The sequence below is a fragment of the Centrocercus urophasianus genome, unplaced genomic scaffold, assembly GCF_019232065.1.
Source record: "Centrocercus urophasianus isolate 14NV4802_14NV808 unplaced genomic scaffold, USGS_Curo_1.0 seq_10, whole genome shotgun sequence".
In the NCBI taxonomy this organism is placed as follows: Eukaryota; Metazoa; Chordata; class Aves; order Galliformes; family Phasianidae; genus Centrocercus; species Centrocercus urophasianus.
Genome location: NW_024884142.1, coordinates 61,859,709 through 61,875,558, shown reverse-complemented (window position 1 = coordinate 61,875,558; position 15,850 = coordinate 61,859,709). Strand labels below are relative to the sequence as shown.

The following is a 15,850-nucleotide window of genomic DNA, read 5'->3' as shown; positions in this document are numbered from 1 at the left end:
AGATACACTGTTATGACATTTTGAAAACTTTATCATTTTCACTGAATCAAAAAATATTTTTCAAATTCAGTCTGAATTCTCAAAGCTGTCAATCCTCAAATTTCTGTCTTCATGCTATTTTTGGCAGCAAGCTCAGTAACTCCTCAACTGTTCCCAATTTTAGTCAACAAAATTCCCCTACAGGGGATTAAAGGTAAAGTTTTGTCTAAATAATAAAACTACTTATAAATTACTTATATCCATTATGTACTTAATCATTACCGATTCTATTAAAAAAAAAAAAAAAAAGTTCATTTCTAGACCATTTTGTTCCATTTTTTTCCATTTTTCTACTGATCAGGAATTCTAATCTCTCTTTGCATGTAACTGTCATTTTCTTTCCTCTGTCTGTCCTTCCTACATGCAAGGCCCAAATGGTTTTCGTGTCCTTTGTCCAATATGACTTTTGCGGGTCCATTAGCTTATGGTGATCGCTCTTCTAAGAAAATGAATTTATAAACAGAAAAGAGGGCACATGAAGTTTAAAGATCATGAAAACTGACACTTTTACGGAAAGCTGATTATCAAATTAGTTCTATTTTAAGATATGTGCCAGAAAATAGGTTTAGATTTAGGCTGTCTGTAGTGAGACATTACACCTTTATTTCATGCTGGGCAAAGAGGAACTGCCTCCTTCTGAACTCCTTGAATGGCAATGTCAAGAAAAGCTTCCATATAGCAAGCAAAAGCAGAAAGGAATCCACTCAAGAGGAGTATGTGAATTCAATACCACAGCCCAGCCCCAGCCTACAGCTTGGGGAGAGAGAGAGCATGAATTGCTTTGTTGAAGCTTTTCAGCTGCATCTTCTGTAGGTATGCGATGACACAGCTCAGTGTGTATCCTTCTGTCCTGAAACATCATAGAAAACTAAGACTCTTTTTCAAAGATAACTGATGGGATATATGTAAAACAAGATAATTTGTCACCATGTATGCAGTACAGTGTACTGCACTTGTACCCCAAAGCTATTTTAATAAAAAGAAGCACCTGCAGCAAGTTCAGAAAAGTCTTCATGGTAGTAGTGAAAATGCCATCCCACTTCCTACAGCTCCGTGCCCTTTGCATTTTCTAAATTCCCAGCACTGGCCTGAGCTCAACAGTCAGTTCTATTAATGAAAAGAGACACTGAACAAACATCTGGAAGCAGAGGACCATCAGTGACATCCACTGACCAGCAGCCTCCCGCTGCCCAACATCTATCAAATGGAATCTGCCCTTCCAGTTATTTCACTCTGGTCTCACTCTTCTATCTGAGAGTATATTTCACAAAACAAATTTATGAAAGTAATATGTATAAATTAAATGCTTTACAATCCAGACTTCCCTTCTGTAGCTGCCTACAAAGTTCAAGTCAAATCTGTAAGGACATGAAGCCAGCACTGCATTGGTTGGAGCTGAAATTCTATTTCTCAGCTGCCTCTTGTGAGCTCTTCCCAAGCCTTTCATCCCCTTTTCTCTAGGAAGACCATTCATGGTGATTGGGATTTTATCTGTCTTAATATTAGCACAATCTGTAACCCAAACACCATTTTAATCTCATGCACACGCCATGTTCTCCTTCCCTTAGTAACATTTCTAGCTGCAGCCCGTGGAGGACCCCTGCAGGAGCACCCCAGGCCAGAGTTGCAGCCTGTTGGGAGCAGCTCATGGCAGGGCAGGAGGGCTAGGGGTGCTGCTGCTTGTGGGGACCTGTGTGGAGCAGTGCCTGAAGGGTGAGCCCCATGATACAGAGCCATGTTAGAGCAGTGCTTGGAGAGCTGCAGCCTGTGGGAAGATAGGCAGGATCTGTTCAGGAAGGGCAGTGCTCTGTGGGAGGGACACCACAGAGAACAGGGTGTAGAGTGACCATGAAGTGAAGAGAGATGCTAAGTCTTCAGGTATTAGAGATTCGGCACTGAATAAAAGAATTTTCAAGGTAATACATGTAGCTAGAATCTTAGACATGAGGTTTTTATCTTTGTTACATTTTTTATTTGTTGAATTATCACACAGAAAATCACCAGAGCTATATACAACAAATGCACACGTATGCATTTACATAATTTTGAATCATACTCTTGCTCAAGTTATTATTCAGTGATGATAAGTAGACACATCTTTATAACACCAGGCATTGACATTTAAGAATGTCACAGTGCACTGTGAACGAGGATGGGTTACACCAGCACAAGCAATACTCATTCCAAATCATACCGTATCAACATCATTCCTCAAGACTTTTTTTTTCCTTCAAACCTATAGTTATTGTCCCTTTGCAGAAAGATGTGGCTACTGATTCACAATCCTGTCTCCTCAGCCATGAGCATTAAAAGAATCGAAGTCAAACATCCAGCTGCATATTGCATTCCTTTATTCCTGCCACAGAAATGGAATATTACGCATAACAGTAAATCAATTTGCCTTCATTGCAGAAGAACTGCAGAAAACTGGTAGGAGCTTCAGCACACCGCAATCACAAAGCAGTGGGGCTCTTTGATATGATCATCTCCTCATCCTGTCTACCTGGCCACCTCACATATTGTTACAAGGTGGTGAAGTTCTCACAATGAACAGAAATTTCACTGAGGGTCTACTGGAATGTCCTTTCCAGTAGGATCTACTGCTTAAAATTATCTGCATTTATTAGAAATATCCCTATATTCAGAGTAAGTAAAATGCTGACTAACTCACTCAAAAATTCTGGCTAAATTAAGTCATACATATGTACTTGGTGCTAGTAAATCCCTTCCTATGAAAACCGTGAGTGGTAGCAAAATACAAAGAAATACAAGTTCTGCAACCAATCTAGTTACAACAAAAAGGGTTGGAATGTGACTATAGGCATTTCTGTTCAGTTTGCTGGCTTCTAGAATGTGGAGTGTGAATTTCAGCCAGAACGATGCAATAAAACAAGGAAATAACACACCAAGAAATGTTCACAAGTTGATCAGCTTCAAAACAGCACAGAACTGGAATCCAGTGCCAGATGAAGAGAAGAATGTCCCAAGTAAAGACCTTTTGTCAGTTCAGAAGATACATAATTAGATGTCAGAAAAACCTCTCTGCACATATATAAATTATAGAATCATAGAATATTCCAAATCGGAAGGGATCCACAAGGATCACTGAGTCCAACCTTTGACTCTGTGCGAGTCTGTCCCTGAAAAATGGAACTGTACTTCTGAGGCCATTGTCTGAACACTTCTTGAACTTTGGCAGGCTTGGTACCATGAGCACTGCTCTGAGGAGCCTCAGCCCAGGTATAAGCTTCTGCAATTCGTGATGAGCAGGTGGAGGGTAGAACCAGGCAAAGATTTATGAGATCTGACGTCTAAGCCCAGCTATTCCTGGAACCTGTTTCTTCATTTCTTTGCCATGCTTTGCTCAAAATGTCATCCATTTATCTAAGTATTATCCATAGAGTGACCTGTCTACCACAAAAATACAGTGGAGACCTACACTTAAATAAGAATTCCAGGTATAAATACTTAGTAACAACAGAATAAATGTAAGTAGAATGAGCCTGGACATAGCCTGATTCATTTCCTTTGTGCTCTTAAGATATTTCAGAGATGTAGGACAGACAAGACACAATATTTTTCTTAGAAACAAGGAGAGTAAACTCCTTCTCTGTAAACTTCACTTTTCTGATAATTCGGAGAGTGCACTTTAGAAGAGGATGAATGTTCAAAGAAGTAAGTAAGATTTCAGTTTTCTGTGGGATGGTGCTACTCTTTTATCTTAATTATTTTCCTGATAGGAATTGTAAGTCCCGGTTGCTCCCCTTGAGGTAGAGAGAAGCCCCAAAAGACTGTCTACTACAGACACAGTGAGACTGTATTGGGTTGCTTGATGAACAGAGTTCTTCGGAAATAATGTTGCAAAAATTGTATCATATAGTAAAAGAAGATGCATTGTCAGTCAGAATTTCACTTGTTTGTCGTGAATGATAAATGTCAGAATTTGTCTTTGAACTACGTTTATTGTATTTCTTGTACTTCATGCACCAAAGGTCCTTCATGATCTTCACAAAATAACTTCTAAACTTCACTCCAATAAACGCATAGAGTACAGGGTTCAAGCAACAGTGTAAAAATGCAATGGTCTCAGTGATATATTTTGCATAGGCCATTCCCTTTTCAAAGTCACAAGATTTCTCTTTCTTGCCCATATGTGCAACTGCCACAAGAAGAACAGTGTTATAGGGCACCTGGCAAACTAGGAAAACAGCTACAATTAATACAATCACATTGATTGCTTTGTTTCTTTTGGAATTCTGGGCTTGTTGTAAGGATTTGACAATGAATGCATAACAAAAAATCATGAATATGAAAGGTATAAAAAATCCAAATCCCACTTGTAGACACAGCAGCAGTGATTTCAGGACAGTGCTGTCAGACATTTTGTCAAATCTGTGATCGCAAATCACTTTGGTTTCATTAATGGAGATGTTATAACTTGCACTGTATAGAAAAGAGGAACTGGAGATTAAGATAGCTGATGCCCACACAGCCAAACAAATCAATTTACTGTATGCAAGCGTTCTTGCCCTGAGTTTAAATGACTTTGTTGCCTGTACAATTGCGATGTAGCGGTCCACGCTGATAAAGGCCAAAAGCAGCATGCCACAGCTGAAGTTGACTGCATAGATACCTCTGGCCATTTTGCAAATGAAATCACCAAAAATCCATTTGTCAGCAGCATAATTCACTGCCCACAGCGGGAGAGTCAGCACAAAAAGTATGTCCGCTATGGCCATGTTGAAGAGGTACACATCCGTCATGGACTTGGTTCGTTCATATAACGCGAAGGTCATCACTACAAAGATGTTACCAACCAGGCCGACGATACAAATCAGCGAGTATGCAACTGGCAGAAACGCTTTTGTGAAGCTCCTGACTTCCAGCTTGGAACAAGGTGCTGTAATTAGAGAAGCGTAGTCTGCATCAAAATATTCTGTTGTACCGAAATCTGTCTGTGAAAAAAAAAAAAAAAGGGAAAAGACCAAGAGTCAACTCATAGGTGTCAATCCTTTCTATATATGGTTTGTTGTTTAAGTACTTACAGTATTCATTTTGTTAGTGAGCTTCTGAGAAGGAAATATATGTGGAGAAGAGTTTCAAAATGCTCTCCCAAGATTTCTGAAAAGGAAATGAAAGTTGGATTGGGAAAACAGCACAAGAAATGTGAAGAAGCAGAAAAACATTTGGAAATGGAACTTGGGTTGTAAGAAGAACCAGATCACATCAGCTGTATCAACAAGACACAGTATCTCAACAAAACACATATCTCTGCAGCATGGCGTGCAGTTATGGAAGGTGAGTGGTTTGTATCAGTATCATTAAGAGCACCATCTGATACTCTTAGAGCTTATAAGTGATGGATGAGAGTATGTGTCCTATAGTTCACACTGACTTCACAGGAAATCTGAATAAATCAAATCTCACGTTCAAAAATGCAGTGTGACAGTTTAAATCAGTGTACTGAGATAGATATAGAAGAGCAAGCAGCATAATCTAGCATCTTACTACATAACAATATACACTGTTTTAACCTCTTTTTTATGTATGTGTGTGATGAAAAAATGTTATTGACTCTCTTTTACTGAGGAGAAACTCAAGCATGGAGTCTTTACAGTAAGTACAGTAAGTACCTGTCCCCACCTCCCCCCCCCCCAACATCACTTTAAAGAGTGCTTATCGTTGTGCAGGATTTAAGTTAAGTAAAGTCAAATCCATTGACTGTGATTGCAGTGAGACTCAGACTTCTGCAAATCAGGCCACAGGGTCTAAAGTTTTGACTTCAGATGGATAAAATAGGGAACATGCCACTGGTAGGAGCATGCCATTGGAAGCCACAAGCACAAAGCTAGATGTAACTGACTTGCTTAACCCCACACAGGAGCTCACAGGCAGGAGATCTAGATCTGCAAACACAGTCCGGATATTGCAAGGAACTGGGAGAGGGAAAGGACAGGACAGTCTTCACTCTCCAAAGGCATAGCAAGAATCAGTGTCCTCAAGCAGAGAGTCTGGCTCGTATTGGACGTCTTCAGATGGGTAAAAGAGCATTTGAAGCGTGTGGTTTAAGCATCGCAGCTTCTTTGGCTTTCCTGTCTTTTAAACAAATCTTTAACCACTGCTCCAACTTCCTCTGTGAGTTTTCAAAGCTGATTTTTAGAAGCTGCGGGGATATGACAGCCTAAAAGCCCTTGAACAGCTTCTGAAGCAAGCTTTAATAACTTGAAATGTTTTCTCTGAAGTGCAGAGGTGTATAAGGCAAGCTGTCAAGTCATAAAGAACACCTGGGACTGTTTCCTCTGAGCTACCCTTGGTTTGTTTCCTCTGAGCTACCCTTGTCTGCAGCTGCTGCTTCTCCCTCCTCTGCCCCAGCCAGCCACATACCCATTTGTGGTGTCTCTGTTACCCTTTGCACTGCCTGTACTAAACAGCTACCTGTTGTCACGGAGTTAGCTAGATCAATCTATGCCCATGACAAGGGGGCAGTAGGCCCCTGGGCCCCCCCCAGCCTCACAAAATGGGAAGGGAAAGGGAAAAGAGATAGGGAGATGGGAGCTGGGCTCAAGGAAGGAAAAAAAACAGTGGCAACTATCTATGGAGGAAAACTTATTTTACTAACTCTGATATTGGAATGCAAGATAACACAATATAATACAATCTAATTGAAATTGGCACTAATAAATCAAATAAGATAGGAGAGAGAGAGGCTTGACTGAGACCAAGTCAAACGTGAAAAGGCAGTAAGAGCCCACCACATCTGGAAGGGCCAGGTCCCATGACTTCTGTGATGTATAGGGATAGGTACCCAGAAATGGAGCATTAACACTTTAACTCCCAGTGCACTACATGATGTTATGATGTGGAATAATGAAAGCCAAAAAACATAAAACCATTACACCTGTCTAGGTTATTATTTTAGAAACTGTTATTTTACTGTTGAATGGATAAATAAACAAAGAAATAAATAGGAAGACACACCTTCCTTGGATATAAAAGTAATTCTTGAATACAAAGCATAGATGGAATAAAAAAAGTGTGAAGGCATTTAGAAAGAAGGAGGTACACGTGTCTCCTGAAATCTGTAAGCACAGGCTCTTTGTATCCCTAAGAAATTCTTTGGGGCACCACCAGCCACACGTTTCTTCATGGGAGGACCAACAAAAGCCTCCTGAGGCTAGCTGGTACAAGAGGGTAGACAAAGACTCAAACTGAAACCAGAATAGCAGAGATCAGATTTACAATCTGATTTAAATCTCTTGAGCTTATTTCCTTTTGAGAATTTGGAATAGAATTCATCAAAGTTGTTAGGAAGATGCACTGACTGCAAAGGAAGCTGAATCAGAACTATAGACTTCCTGATTGAAATCTCTGCAATAGTCTTTCAATAGGCAGCTTTACTTTGCACTAATACATTAGGGAATTTTCAACAATAAATTTCTGTACATACAGCAGTGAGCTGGGTGTGTTCTAATATTGTTTATCTGTTACATAAAGGCACATCTATGCACATGCCACACAAACACACTTCTGAACATTGTCATATAAGCCCTCTATTTTCCACTCTATCTACATCAACTTTTCTTTTAGCTATAAAAGCAATATGTGAGTACTACAGTATTAAGTATAAATAGGTGAATTGGAATTATAAGATAATGGCTGAAGAGTGACCTCAGGAGAAAGATGGATTTTTGTAGGGAAAAGATTTCTAAGCACTTGGAGGACATCAGAAAGTATTAGTCAAGCACTGCCTACCATTACAAGCACCCTCCTGCTAATGCATGTGTTTTTATGTATTCAGCATGCATCCATGCATTATACGTAATATATTTTAGTACTTACCAGATTTGAAAATAGTCTGTAGGTCAGATGATACTGTACTTGTTACATTCTTCTATGGCTGGATCAAGCGCACTTACCATCAGCCTCAATAGAAGTATGCTTTGAGTTAAAAAAAAAAAACAAGAAATAACTGCAAGAGTCAAAGGTACAGAGTTAAATTGAAATTATCACCACTTCCTCCTGACAAGCAATAACTTGCTTCTTTTTACGTAAAGGAAATTATTTAACCTTATTTGTGCTGGAGACATGCAAGGCACAGAGAAGTCATTAAATATTTGAGTGAGACTACCTATATAATAATTCTATTTGCAAAAAACTGAGCCAGTATTAGAATCATTAAAAATAAAGTGATAAGATGATCCCATTCGGGTAAAAATTATTCTGTGACTCTTTGATCTGTTTACATCTGTTTTTAAAGTTAATTGAAATCAGAAATGAAAATACTTCATTTTATGATTCATTATTTTTTTTAAATATATGCATCTATTTCCAGGCTTTAGTTGTTGATTGCAATTTAGATTAATAGGTAATTTGTAGAGAAAACTGAAAAAGTATATTCTTTCTTCTTATTTTAGAAATTGTTTTTGTGAGTGTTCATTTGAGCCTTGTTACCTCATTAGAGGCACCAGATAGCATTGATACAGGCAGTCTTTTAAGCTACACTTAAATTAATAGATCCTAAAGAAATATAGGATGATAGATGTTTTGCTCCTATTTTCATTCAGAACAGAGCATACCACAGTGCAAGTAGATCCCAAGCAGCTTAAGTATGGTACTGCATTCCATGAACCATAACCAGGAAATGAAACAAAGACGTGGCTGGATGAATTTAGAAATAAGTTACCATCATTCATAATCAATTAAGCAGGCATATAGAATTTTCTTATATGTATGGGTTTTTTTGGATCCAAGCCCTTAGGTTCAGCTACAATTAAATCCCAACATATTTGCCTGAATCACTAGCATAACACATTGATACTTAAAAACCCTGAAATGAGGATATCATTTTTCCTATGTATTAATTTATATGCTGACACACCCATGGATGTTTAAATTATTACTGCTGAAAAAATATCTTTGCTGCTTCATGAATATAGAGCAAAAAAGTGTGAAATCAATCTGGACTGTGACTCTGCTAACTTCAATGGACTCAATAAAAAATAATTTGGACTTCTTATTGCTGTTTGGAACAAAGCACTGCCTGTCATCCCAGATCTGGGGAAGATTAAGACTGAATCTGTAAAATAATTGAGATAATGAAATATGGTTTAGAAAAGTTCAATATGTGGAAGAGAGATGTGAGAGCAGAGAAGATGGTTTAAAGACAGAAAGTGAAGAGAAACAGTAGCAGACCATTAAGATCATTTCCATTACAAATTTCCATTGATAAATCAAGATAACACCTGCAGTTATAGGACTGAGTTGCAGCAGTGGTCAAAAGACTTGTTGATCTGTGGTAACTGGATGGGCATGGAGTTTTGGAGTCAGGCTACCACACGTGATTCTGTTGCTCACTGAGTACCCGGGACATCTTTTGGAGACCTGTCATTCTCCTCTAGTTGCCTATGATGTTCTATTTCTTTTCAAATGCACTGATACTAAATTATAATCTCTTAGGCAGCCAGGAGGCTTTCCTACCTGATCTCAATCTCCACAAAAGTCAGCATAAAGTAGCGGCATTTTATTAAGAATGATTAGAAAAGCAAGAAGCAATAAAGCAGAAGTTATGGTAATGCTTCTGTAAAAATCTGTTGGGCTCCCACCACACAACTACAATACAGTTCTTCTCTTTCCTGCTCAGGAGGCAAATGGTGAGGCAAGGCTGTTGCTAGACAGTTATCAGGTGTATAGGAAAACTAGCTGAAGAAATATGGAGAAGGTGGTCTGGAAAAGAAACTTCCTAGACATGACAGAGTTCTATAAAACCATGAGTTCTGGGAGGCTTTAAAATTTAAAAATGATTTACTGAGTCAGAGAAAAAAAAAACATAGGGAGCTTCCTGTGAAGCTAGCAGGTAATATCAGGTAAAATACAATATCATCACACACTAGGGGATTTTTTGCTTCTGGATGTTACAGAGGCAAAACACACACAAGAGTTCAAAGAGGGATTAGGCAAATACAGATCTAGGAGGCCTGCAGAGGTAATTATTCCTAATAGCTCGCAGGAAGCCTCCAGCTCAGTGGCATGGTTAGAAACAGACTCCTGAAAGCTGAAAAGATACCCCAGGACAGGAGCCATGAGGCAGACATTCTCTGCATCTGGCCATCTTCAGAAGTAAGACCCTGAGAGGATCTGTGGTCTGTAGGACCATTCCTGTATTCTTAGCTGCCACCATGCCCAGCCATGTGTCCCATCTTGCTCTGGAACCACCCAGGTTCAGCATCTCAGAGTAGCTGCAGAAGGATATCTATGTTTTCATTGCCCTACAGTGTTCAGCAAGTAGAGCTGAGCTGTGGGTCAGTGCTAAGGGCAGAGCAGAGGCAGAATTGTGAGCAGAGAGAATGTATGAGCAATGATGCAGTGGAAAGTGCACAGCAATTGTGCTGGCAAGCTGCCCAAACCCTGTGACTCTTTCGAGACATCCTTAATCACAGCAACAAACTACTCCTCACCACTTATTTCACTTATTTATTTCATAGCAATTTTCATCACTAAAGCCTTGGGAATTTTTAGGCCATTTAATTCACCTTATCCTTTTTACCATGGGATTTTACTTTAAAAAAAAAGCCCACATTTTTTATTGTTCCACTAACCTGCTCTTATTTGCATTTCAAAATGTCATAACGGAAATCATCTAATTAACATGATTCACGTTTCATGTGAACGTTCCTAAGGTATTTTCTGAACTTTCTTGGAAATAAAAATGTGAGTTTCATTTCTAATTCTTCTTTCCATCAAGTGCTGTGAGAAACAGTACATTTACTTTTGGTAAGCTGAAGTGCTTATACTTCTTGCAGTAGCACAACTATGTGTGACAGCATAGATCTTGCATACAGATAAATAATTTTCTGCCTAAATACCATTTCAACTAAACCATTGATGTGGATGCTCACTGTGTTTGACAGTTTGAAACACATCCCCCAGCCCTGTTTAAAATAGCACATTCAGAGCAGGAGCACATTTTATGTTGGTGAAGGGATTTGCAGGCGGCCCATTCCTCTGTGGGACTTTAAGTGCTTCTTTCTCCTATCTCTGGGACTGACGAGATGGATCTGAGTCTCACACACAAACTTTTTTGTACAAAGACAAATCTAGCCTAAGGCAGTCATGTAAGAAGTGAATAAAAAGTAATGGAAGCAGAAATTTTATCTGTATTACAAAATTGGATACGCCTACGTGTCACCAACCAAGTCCATCGTGATTGTATTCCATATTCAAAGAAGCATGTCTACTAGTAATATCTCCCAGAATCTCTTTCAGACAACAGCCTGTGTTTGGAATGCTAACAGTTTAGCTTGGGAAGCAATTGAATACTATCATGTGTATTTCACAGAATGAGACAAGGCATAATGAGATGGCTTGTTTCATTAAAAGATAAAGCAGAATTTCAGATTACCCACTACAAAAATTATTTCTCAATTTTTTCCTTATTCAAGAGCTTTTTAATTTCAGTGTATCTCATGCTTTTTGCTTGCAATAAATCCAATATTTAGCAAGAGTAACAGTCTTCCAGAAAGTGAAGAATTAAGTCCTTTTAGGTGAATGCCCAAATTACTACAAGATAGCTAGCACAACTTACCTCCTTAGCGCATTTTCTTCTGACCCAATTACAAAGCTCAGACTGCCTTTCTTGCAGATGCTTTGCGCTTCGCCTTCACACTGCGGCAAATGGAAAGAGTTTTTTCTTTTTAAGACATCTATTTGAAAATCTGCCTGGTATGCAAATGAGGCCCCCACATCTAGCTAGTTTTTGCTTGTATGTTAGAACTCTGAAAGGAAATTTACTCTCGTTTAGCTAATACGGTTATTGTGGTTTCTCAAATCTCACCACATGTTAGTTTTCTGCCACCACTAATTAAGGAAAGAAAATATTGAAACATTAGGAAAACACTGTATGAGTTATTCCAGAATCCAAGTGTTTCTTCTGGAATGACTCAGGATGTTTTTCTAATTCTAAAATACTCACACCTATCGCACCCCATTCCTTCCTGCTTTCATGTCTATTCAGTTAAACTTAGACCAATTTAGTCTGATACAAAAACCTAGCCACCAGCTGAGGTTCTGGTCACTCCAACATTCTGTCAGACCACAAAATGTAAACTGTCTTTTTACATTCAGGTTGCTTATATAACCTGTTCACTAAAAAAAAAAAAAGTTACAATCACATATTGTCAATATATTTTCTCATTATTTTCTTTAAAATTATTCCAACTGCTTGACTCTGGCATTCTGCTCCCTCTGGCATTTTCCTGTATTTCGTACTTCTATATTTAGTTTTTGTTTTGTTTTGTTTTGTTTTGTCTATTCCTCCCTCTTTTGTTTTCTGGCTTTCCTATTTTTCTCTTATTTCCATCTCTAGTTTCCATCCTCATCATTTCTCTTCAGCATTATATCTTGTAGTAGTACTCATCTGCTTCCCCCTTAACCTTTTTCCCCCTTAATCTTTTTTCTTGATATTTTTGGTTTCAGTCCCATCTGATTCCACCTACTCATGTCTTCTTGTATACTATGGATTGCCAAGGTCCAACCTAGCATCCCAGTACAAGCATCCATCAAGGTTTTAGTTGGGCATCCGTCAAACCAGTCAGAGAAGACAAATCTTTGCTAAGGCCTTCTACAAGGTTTAGTCAAATGAGTGAATATGAGATTAAATAGGTAATGATGGTTACAGAGCACTTGGAAAGTTAAGGGGCTGCATAGTGTTTAAGTCTCATTCCTAGCCCAACGTGTATAACTGTATTTGTAAAACCTCACAGTCTGTTTTCTTCTATCAATGTATGCGCTATTTAATTTGAAAATGGAGTCTAAAAAATAAATAAATAAAAAGATGGGAAACAGTTTGTGGTTCATGTGAAAATGGTAAAGAATCAGAGGTGATTTCTTATGTTGAGTCTGGAATTTTCTGAAGGAGGAGCACAGTCATACTCAGAGCACTTCTCTGCTTCACAGCAGCTTTGCTTCTTACAACAGCCTACCTCCTAACGGAGCTAGGCATGGAGGAAGCACGAAGAGCTGTGTGTCCTTTTGTTGATAATTACTGGATTCAGAAAAGCTTGCTAAAACAATTTATTTTCTAAAGATCATGTTGATGGAAATCAAAGTTTTAAGCAAACAGATTTTTAAAATTGTGGGATTTTTAATGGAAGTTTGGATACATAATATACTAGTTTAGGAAAAAAAAAAAACACAAAAAAAAACACAAAACAAACAAACAAAAAAAATCAAGTGGGTGAATTAATCTATTGCTGCTCATTCTTTTATTCTCTTTGGTAGGCTGAGGTTACATGTCGGATTACATTTCCTCTTAGAGTAGAGAAAGTAGGCGATGAGTGATGTCATTCTATAACCTAAGGACTTTTGAAAGTCTAGACTGGAAAACAAATGGGAATCATAAGGTTTTATAGAGGTAAGGAAGCTATTCAGTAGTGAAAGGAGAGGGGCAACTGACTGAAGATGCCAGAAGCTCATAATCTGAATTACCTACCTTTTCTGCTCATGAGAAAGTATTGCATTGACTGGAAAATAAATGCTCGTTCCTGGAATCCCAAAGAAGAGAGTAGCCCCAGACCCAACCCCTTACTCTCCACCACTTCTGCAATGTTTTGCATACAGCTGTGCATCACCCAGTCATTTTGTAAATGTCTTTTCTGAGGTCATGGAGAGGGCAGCTGTCTACATAAAAGTCTCCCCTCTGGAAATGTACATGTCAGATGTAGTTATTACAACATTCTTTGACCCCACCTGAGTTAATGAATCCATGAAACCTAGCCCAGGTTACTAGACTTACAGTATATGTCATTATTACACTGATCTTATGACAGCAGCAATACTGAAAGGCTTAAAAGCAGATTCTCCTTAAAATAGATCTGAATTGTTTTAAGTGAAATGTGTTGCTACAATGAAGACAAAATATTGTTAAATATTTCCAAATAACTGCTGCCCTTTGAAGCAAATGGTGCCCTGCAAATTCATGACTAATTTACACTAAGACGTGGAGAACATGTGAGTTTCTGTATCAGAAATGCTGCAAGCACCATGCAAAGAGAGAAGTAGAGTTAAATGTGCAGTAGTTGACATAATTTCTATGTTTTTGATGCTGTAGCCAGATGATACCCTTTGTGGTAATATTTTTTGCTTGCTCGCTCACTCACGCACTCTCTGTTTCAGGTCTCACTGAAATGACTACCAGTGTAATTTCTCAAAGCATGTCATCAGACTGTACTCCTAAGCACTGACATTTCATCCTTAGTATGTTGAATTCATTGACCTGATTTCTTTTTAGAGCTGTATGTTCTTTGTATGACTACAATTACAAGTGCCCCACACCATGGAATGCCCCAGTCACCTCTGTTTCCACAGCAGTAACCTTCACGGCCTTAGTAAGCACTAAAAGCTAGAGTTTAAAAGGTGCTTATATACCTAATTATGCAATTAGTTTCTCAGTGTGGAAATTTTGAAATGTCTGTGATCCGGGCACCGGTGTAAAACCACAAGTGATAAAATGGAAGAATGAAATTTGTAATTGTGCCTGCACAATATGCAATGCCTGGGTGGGCTGGATGCAGCTCAAAGATTTCTTTCAGTCTGTGTGGGCCAAGATGCAGCAGATGCTTTTCAGCCCTGGGACTGTGATTTTCCCTATCATAAAGACAGACTGGAGGGCTTGACTGGCCACTTCAATCAGAGAAGTCTCTGTCAGTCAGCTGACAAGACAGAAAGTGATCTGTTTGTTGGGAAAAGTGCATGATTGTGTTAGTCTGATAATCATCATCCCACCCATACACATCACCCAGGTGGATGAACACTGTCACTTAACTTGGACTGAGAAAAGAAGCATACATAAGAAAGGGGTGTAAGGCAAAGCAAAAAATGACAGCGCAAAAAAAGAATTCAAGGAGGCATTGCGTAGTGGGGAGAAAGGGGAATAAAGACATAAACACCAGCTGAGGGCAAATTATTCCCCCTTGTTATTTGTGCATCGTAATGCAAGATGTAACCACTAATCCCAGCAACCATCTAAGACAGCTCAGGCAAAAACTCCCGTAAGAGATTGCTCTGCAAGGGGGCAAATCTCCACCCAGATCGTCCACACAGCAGGCACTGCAGTTCCTAAACTGTTGCTACTGAGATGCCACTTGTGGCATTTCTGAGGGTGGGAGGTTGTGCCCAGAACATGGATCCTCTTCATGATCAAATGTGGATCTGTGAAATAATCCAGCACGGTCTAAATCACTCTCCTTATAATAGGCTTTAAGAGTATTGGATATTCAGCTCTCAGTGCAGTGAACAGGAGATGTGTATGTCTGCTTTAGAGACATGAACACACTTGTGAATTTCCATGTGGATTAGGAGCAGAGGACAGTTCACCTTTCATTCTCTTCCAAGAGTGGGCACCTCTTGCATGCATACACTTACTGGTGGTTAGTGCTCTGATAAAACTGATGTTTCCAGTGTGATTACAGAACTCGCAAAGAGAAAAGGAATCCAAACAAGTAGTAGGAGATACATCACTGATTGTTTTCTCAAAGGAGCAGTGAACTGTCAAATGCTCTTAGTTAATTCTGTGCTGCTCAGAAAACACAAGCGTGTCTTTCCACTTCATCCCTTTTGTTTCTGTAAGTCTAATCTAGCCCACACTCAGTCAGACACCTGATAATGCTGTGGGCAGATATGTAGGAGAACCGTGTAGCACAGCTAAAGCCACTGAAATGCTATCATAGAGCAACAGGCTGGGTAGTGAAGAATGGTCAATGATTTCTCCAGATATGCTTGTGTAACTTCTGCCAGGTGTAGCAGAAAGGGCCAGATT

General features: G+C 39.0%; 1 protein-coding gene across 3 annotated transcripts; it reads right to left on the bottom strand.

Moving 5' to 3' along the window:
• Positions 1 to 2,005: 2,005 nt before the first annotated feature.
• CCR6 (C-C motif chemokine receptor 6) lies at positions 2,006 to 11,699 on the bottom strand. Of its 3 annotated transcripts, XM_042818562.1 has the most exons (4): positions 11,621 to 11,699; positions 7,879 to 7,977; positions 5,085 to 5,160; positions 2,006 to 4,994 (listed from the first exon to the last, which is right to left on the bottom strand). In XM_042818562.1, the coding sequence occupies exons 3-4, from the start codon at positions 5,091 to 5,093 to the stop codon at positions 3,912 to 3,914; spliced, it is 1,092 nt and encodes a 363-aa protein (XP_042674496.1). In that variant the 5' UTR covers positions 5,094 to 5,160; positions 7,879 to 7,977; positions 11,621 to 11,699; the 3' UTR covers positions 2,006 to 3,911. The 3 variants fall into 3 exon arrangements, 2 of the variants coding, with proteins under 2 accessions (XP_042674496.1, XP_042674504.1); XR_006168750.1 differs by lacking the exon at positions 5,085 to 5,160 and having other exon boundaries at positions 4,940 to 4,994; XM_042818570.1 differs by lacking the exons at positions 7,879 to 7,977; positions 11,621 to 11,699 and having other exon boundaries at positions 5,085 to 5,610.
• Between the last annotated feature and the right edge of the window lie 4,151 nt (positions 11,700 to 15,850).